The sequence below is a fragment of the Montipora capricornis genome, chromosome 10 (assembly GCF_036669925.1).
Source record: "Montipora capricornis isolate CH-2021 chromosome 10, ASM3666992v2, whole genome shotgun sequence".
NCBI classification, from domain to species: Eukaryota; Metazoa; Cnidaria; class Anthozoa; order Scleractinia; family Acroporidae; genus Montipora; species Montipora capricornis.
The window spans coordinates 51893556-51901055 of NC_090892.1; the positions used below are offsets into that span (position 1 = coordinate 51893556).

General features: G+C 38.2%; 1 protein-coding gene across 1 annotated transcript in view; it reads right to left on the reverse strand.

Annotated features, from left to right (window-relative positions):
- The window catches only part of LOC138018922 (adenosylhomocysteinase A-like), a 13676-nt gene that overhangs the window by 5961 nt on the left and 215 nt on the right, over nucleotides 1–7500 (reverse strand). Inside the window, exons 2-6 of the mRNA XM_068865596.1 lie at nucleotides 7299–7372; nucleotides 5552–5742; nucleotides 4811–5039; nucleotides 2852–3172; nucleotides 524–726 (exon numbers count right to left, since the gene is read on the reverse strand). Coding sequence (XP_068721697.1) covers nucleotides 524–726; nucleotides 2852–3172; nucleotides 4811–5039; nucleotides 5552–5742; nucleotides 7299–7332 — 978 coding nt within the window. The 5' untranslated portion in view covers nucleotides 7333–7372. The remainder of the gene's footprint in view (nucleotides 1–523; nucleotides 727–2851; nucleotides 3173–4810; nucleotides 5040–5551; nucleotides 5743–7298; nucleotides 7373–7500) is intronic.

Genomic DNA, 7500 nt, shown 5'->3' on the forward strand with positions numbered 1-7500 from the left:
TGTAAGATCTTGAGAAAGCTGGATCAAGGAGAAAATGACGTCAAAGACTCATTAGTTTAAGAACGCAATGCGTGTGTGCGCAGCCGAATTAATATGCAGCACGGGGTTTTGGGCTTTCAGAATTTTAAATTCATGTACATGAAATTTTAAGATAGTGAGCCTTTGATGTCACTTTTCCCTGGGTCCAACCCTCCGAAGTCCAATCGGTCAGTTATCAAAGAGAGTAATGGCGGACTGTGAAATTCAAACTTACACTGAAAGTAAACGGCCTTTGGATAAAAGTCAATGCTCAATTTCGCCAAACAGGAGTTAATCAAACACACTTTCAAAATCTGAAGAAAAAAAGGAAGTGATTTTTTTTCATCACAGGGGCACTTTAACCCTTTCACCGCCAAAGATGCAAATTGACACTTATAGATTTTACTCTGTCTAACGCCAGACGATTTTACTGGTCAATGGGGGAGCCCTCGGCAGTGAAAGGGATAAGGAAGCAATAATACCACTGTAGAACAGAGAACCCTACCTGTGGCTTGATGTTGGTCTTTTTGGCGTTTTCATTAAGCCATGCTACATCAATTTCACAATCAAAGTGACCAACATTGCAGATGATGGCATCATCCTTCATTTTCATAAAATGTTCTTTGGCAATGATTCCACTGCATCCGGTTGATGTAACAAAGATCTGACCCTGGGAAGCAGCTTCTTCCATGGTAACAACTTCAAATCCTGCTCATGATTATAAATAAAAAAACGTACTTCAAAATAATTCTTAACACCTTATGAGCATAATTTACTATCATACACATTGATCAGAACCAACAAAATTCCTTAGGAATGACAATTATTCACTCGAATACAACGAACTCCTGTTTAAATTACACCTAATAAATCAATGCTTATAGACAAAACAATCTATAATTTTAAACAGTTGAAATCAAACGAATTCAAATGTAAGTTTGTGATGAAAGGGAAGAACAGCAGTATACCCTGCAAATATGCAAGGCTCCTACCTTCAACATCAACATCATCATCATCACCACCACCATCACCATCATACTCTTTACTTATACAGTACAAGACCAGGGTAAAGAAACTGCTTCAAAAAATTTAGCCATAGCTAAATTCAGCAAATGCGAATTGGCAACCAAATCAGGCAAAATCTAAAAATCACTACTTAAGGAGGCTCGAAAGGGTTTTCAGCTGAGCGCATGTGCATAAGCCACACACACACTTCTAAAAGCTGTTTGCGTCAGCTCATAATTCAAAATGGGTCACAAGAAATACACAAATACCGCTAATTTCGCTCGAGAACCTTTCTTCTAATTCCTATATATATGGAATATAAGTAGACATCTCCTATTCACAAAAACAACGAAAATTGTACACAAACAGTTTAATGGTCACTTAAATCCATTTGTGTTGGCCTGTAGTTCCATTCGCGTGTGCAATGGAATGAGCAGGTGACGCATGCGTAAACGCTGATCTTGTAACCCCCTCATTTTTCCTGATTTTGCAACTTTACTCGTTTATATCTCTGCTTTCGGAAGGTGAATTGTTTTCATTTTTTGCATGTTAGCTTAGATTAATTTAACACGTCTGTCTTTCAAATTTAAAAAAATTCTGTAAGTGAAAAAAAAAGTTAGAGACATTTCATAAAAACTGATTTTTCTGAAAAACTGACCGACAGATTTTGTTAAATTTTAAAATTTTAGAGATTATTTCTAACATTATCTGGTAACGATGAATGGGAAGATTTCACCATCCCGTTTTTTTAAAAAAATACAATATATCTTGATTTTAAGGCTTCAAGAAATGCCTTCTATCGTTGCCATGGTAACGTTATTTTGGAAGAAAATGTGATGTGAGAAATCTATGATGGGTACTTAATACCCTGGCCAAATTTCGTCGTGATATGATTACCCTAACTGTATCTAAGGACAGAATATGTTTGTTTGATTAAAAAAAGAAGAAACTATTTCGAACCTCCTTAAAGCATCAGAGGGAGTGTTTGAATAAAACAGCAAATACAAAAAGAGGCATGAATGGGTGAAATTGAAGGAGATTAAAATGGATTGCAATAAATGCAATGGAGATGCTTCTTGAAAACTGTTCAGCCTCATAGTTTCCCAAGTTTATCTCTGTAGTTTGTTACTTAAATTAGGTATGCTTCAAAGACATTTTTTTGTATTGAAACTTAACAGTAAGATTGAGTTGTGTTGTTCAAATGTAATTTCTGGGTTAGTTGCAGAGTGAGTTGGGGTAAGTAATTATTATTGGTAAAACTATACAAAATAAAATGCATGGCTGTGACACAGCCCCTTTAAAAGCAGAATATTTGTGGGGTCATGTAAATTACAAGATAACTGTTACAATAATACACGGAATGCAACTACATGTACAACACAAGTCTTAATACCAGTAATTTATTAATTTATAAGTCCCAAGAGACTGCATTCCAGTAAATTGGTAGCTCTGCAACTGATTGTGTGTTTTGAAATGAGGGACTCAAGTGCCCTTACATGTATTTCATCGTCTGAGGTCTCAAGCCCTGCAGGATTTCTTCACCCCCCAAGATAATGCAGGAAGTGCTTCAATAATTCTGCGTACTGCCCCTTGCAATAGGCCCACTGTTTATCTCTGACCAAGTTGTTATCAAAAATATGTTTATCATTTTTGTACACTGTAATCAAATGGGCTTTATGGTCTCTTACTCCTTTCCTAATTTGAATTCTTTTTTGAACACTGGAATCAAAATTATGCTTCTTTACTGATGATTCATTGAGCAACATACAGTGTATACTGTAACTATCCCCAGGACAGAACAATTTAATTTTTTGTGTGAACCTCTAACCTTCCATGGCAGCTTGCAAAGCATTGATGGGATCTACCTCTGTGACCAGGACACGAGCACCAAATCCTTTGAGTGACTGCACGGAACCCTTGCCAACATCACCATACCCAGCAACAACGCAGACTTTGCCCGCAAGCATAATGTCAGTTGCTCTCTTCAGACCATCCACAAGTGATTCACGGATTCCATAGAGGTTGTCAAACTTGGACTTAGTGACAGAATCATTGACATTGATGGCAGGGCATTTCAGTAATTTTTTCTCCATCATTTTGTACAAGTTCTTTACTCCGGTTGTTGTTTCCTCTGAAAGGCCTTTGATACCTGGATTTTAAAAGACAATTGGACCAATGATTAGTCATACTAGTTAATATTAAAGAGCAACATTCGAACAACAGTAATTATCTAGGCTCCATAAGAGGAAGCTGTGATCATTGCAATAATGTGCAACACCTTGTGGGAGACAAGAACACCAACTGAAAAAATAATTTCACATAAATATAATCCTTTCACCATCATTTCAAGGCATGAAAAGTGTAAATTGTACAAACTAGTTTAGGGGAAAAAATTAAGCACTGATCATCAGGTGTTCACATCCTCCATATAACCTGAAATATTGTTATTTCATTCCCAAGAGAACAGGAAGAAATGCACCACAATAAAAACATATGGAGAGTAATTACTGTGCTAATTAACTACTAATGTTTTTTTTTTTTTACTCTCATCAATGTTGCTGTACTTAAACTCCTCAAAAACCCATAAATGTTAGCTTGATTAACAGCTATCTCCATCACAAAAGACTAGGAAGTACAAAAATTGCATTACGCATCTGCTCCTAATTTTAAGTCCCAAATTGTTTGACCATACTGGATTTGATTTGACCTACCTTCCATAAATTCTAAATGGTTTTCAGGAGTCATATCATAATTAAGTGAAGGATCATCCAGGTGAGTGTAGTCCTGAGAAGGACTGTTCAGGATGACATGGACGTTTCAACAACCTTGGCAGAAGTCATTTAATTTTCAGAATCATGTAATGATGAATTTCATATTAAATACGGACCCTAACGCCATAAAACATTGCCATTTTCAGAATTTACAAAAATAATTCTCTCGTATAAAATAAACTACCGTAAACACCTGCAGATAAGTCGCACCCTGAATTACGCAGCTCAAATTTGGGAAAAAAGGAATCTAAAGTAGAGTCTTAAGAAGTTTTCTTCTATCATCTTCCTTTCACTGAACGTAAAAATCACTATTAACATTCATTTGAAACAGGAAATACTTCAACATCTTACCCACAATTTTAGGACTTTAACATAACAAACATTGTTTCTACCAACTTTGACACTATGACTGATCTTTTTCTGATATTTGATGACAGGAATTTCTTCATTCAACACAGTTTTTCCATACATTTTCGCATTACAACAAGACCATGAATGGAACGTTCATAGCTTAGTAACCAGGCATTAGATCGGATGCGAAGATGGAAAACTGGACACCGGAAGCAGCCTTTTTCATTTGTTCCCACAGATAAGCTGCACCCCTGATTTCTAGCAACAATTTTTGGGAAAAGGTGTCGCTTATCTACAGGTGTTTACGGTACTTTAGAAACAGTTATTTTTAAGTGCTTGAAATGAAACCCTGCCTAAGGCTGCTGCCACATGGTTGCCCAGTCACCTGGGGCGCCTTACTTGCGCGTGCGGGTGACCAAATTTCTGAATGAGTAGCCCGAACGGGCACCTAACTTATCACAAGGTGCTTCACCCTCACTTTTAATTAATTACATGTAATTCTGGGCTCCTGAAAAAATCACTTGGGCAACTAACTTTTTAATAATTTTGGAAGCCCGAAGGGCACTGGAAAAATTTTCTTAGGCAGCAGCCTTGCTCTGCCTTTCTGAGATAGGATCAGCTTTTTCCTAAACTCAGGAAAAGGTAAACTGTACTGACTCACTAACCTTCCATGTACTGGGGGTACTTCTCATGTACAAGGTTGGTGAGGTCACCACCATCATCAAGGATCAAGTTAAGAGGCTGTCCATCAGGGAACACCAGAGACTGTTCTATGCACCAGACGTACTCCTCATCAGTTTCTCCCTTCCACGCATAAACAGGTACTCCTGTCTTTGCAATGGCTGCAGCAGCATGGTCTTGGGTGGAGAAAATATTACACGATGACCACTGAACCTGTTGGAGAGATCATCACATCTGGTATCCATAAAGAAGTTCAAAACGTGCATTTTTAAGCGAAAATTCTTGGCAACCACAATTTGCCATCTGGCGACTGAAAATGTTTATCTAGTCGCCAGTTGGCGCCCATATAAAAAAGTTAATTTCGGACCCTGTCATGACCTTGAAGCGTTTAACTCTGGTTCAGAGCTGGGGTTTTTTTAGGTTAAAAAATTCCTTATTTGGATGTAATGTAGCTTGTGCGCATTTTCCTGCACGTGCAACTGCAATCTTATTTTTGTCTACATTTGGGCATAAAATTGGTGTCCTACATGTAAATTCCCCAGCTCTGTTCCAAGCAAAAGAATTGCAGGATAGACGCTTCAAGGTCATGTTCTGGTTTAAACCCAGGATATCAAAGTATGATCGTCCAGGTACATGTAAGTGTAGACCTGAGAAGCACTGTTTAGGATGACACTGGCTAATTTTTCAACACCCTGAGCAGAAGTCAGTCAACATTCTTTTCTTACCTCAGCACCCAATTCTGTCAAAGTCTCAATGAGAACCGCTGTCTGGATTGTCATGTGAAGGCAACCAGCAATTCTTGCCCCCTTCAAAGGTTTGCTGGGACCATAGCGCTTCCTCATTTCCATTAAACCAGGCATTTCATTTTCAGCAAGCTCCATTTCCTTTCGGCCCCAATCAGCAAGACTGATATCAGCTTATAATGAAAGAGGAAAGAACGTATGAATAAAGGAAAGGGTACTGTATTCTTTCAAGATTGTGAGACTCGAGAACATCACTAGTTGCTGTTATAGGCCTGACTGTGCATGGATTTATTTTCGCATGTCTAGCATTTCAAATGCTCAGTCAAATCAACCCAAGCATTTCAACCCAAAATATCTCTGTGTTTACTTACAGAAAAGTCTTTTACATGAGCTTATGCCAAGAGAAAGGAAAAAAGGAATCTATGAATGAGGGCCTCCAAGCAGGGTCCGAATGTACCTTTTAAAAATTGGTTTGTGTTCCCTCCTTCCCAAAATTACTTCTAACCTTGTTCTCAGCTTTTTATCCCTAAAATGATTTATGTTGCCTTGTTCCATGACATTTTGTCTGTATTCCCCCTTCTTCCCAGTTCAAATTACCCATGCTCCCTTCTTCCCCAAAACCCCTTGGTTGGGGGCCCTTCAAGAAACTGTTTAAGCAATAGAGGATGTTTTCTGTGTTTCCATAGCCTGATCTAAACACAAGGGGTAGTTGGGAGAATTCAAGACAGTTATGCAAACCTGAGATGCAGTCAGTCAACAAAATAATGAAGGAATATGCAGGTTTTTGTACTTCTTGATTGAAACAGATTTTCTTGATATATGCTCATATTTCCTACCAGCCAATTAAAACTAGCGTCTGACAAGACATAACCAATCAAAATTCAGGTGATGTCACAGCAGTGTTTGCATACTCTCATCTAAACACAGCTATTGACCAATGAGAGTGCGCGTACTATCCTAATTATTTTATAAGCTACAGTAATTACCAAAACAATAATGGGCCTGAACATGCTGACAAAGGAGAACAAAAATTCGGTACCTCTGACCATGGAATTTTCTTTGCTGTATCGGTCAACAAAGCCAGCAGTGTAGGTTGGCAGTTTCTATGTGGGATTAGGGGGGTGGGGGTGGGGAAAGATTTCAAATGCTTTCCCTAAAAGATTAATTGGTCATTGTGAACAACAGGTTCCAACACCTGTAATTTGAATTGAAAACATGTAGAAAACTGGTTGTGGATGTGATTGGGAAAGTCACTTAAGAGAGGTAGCCACACGTGAGTGAAATTACTTCCATTCTAATCTTAAAACTACTAATCCCAAGATTACACATTGCCCGTCCTGTAACATGATCACTCGAACAAGTTCAAAAGCTGTGAAATTGCTTCAACATTAGAAGCTATAATGGAGCGATGTATTACTCACAACTGGATGTTTAGCCAAAACAACGACAAATTCAATTTCACTCTTTTTAAGCCGCAATGACTTAATTTCAACGCGACGACTAGTCACCTAAAAGTACCTATATTAAGCTCACATATCCTTACAAAAGTCGTTCAAATAAGTTATTTTCCTCTCATTTTACAAAGCAACTGCAACGAGGTCTAATGTCATGTCATCTTTAATCAAATGGACATCTTGCGCAAGATGTAAAAGTGCAAGAGTGGAGGTAAAAGCTCACCACATCACAGATTTTTAAGTAAGTTGCAATCAACATCGAACTTTACACTCACCGACTTTGTAGGGGAGTTTTCCACCGTTTTGCATCTTGAAGTTAACCACTGCAGCGAGATTTTACAACTCTACACTAACGAAGAGAGACGAGAAATCGAAGCATGGGGTTATTGCCGAGAGACCGCCATATTTGGCAGACTTCAACGTGATTGGCTGGTGATTTGACAATGAAAGGTGGTCTGAGAGCTCTTAGTAAGGACT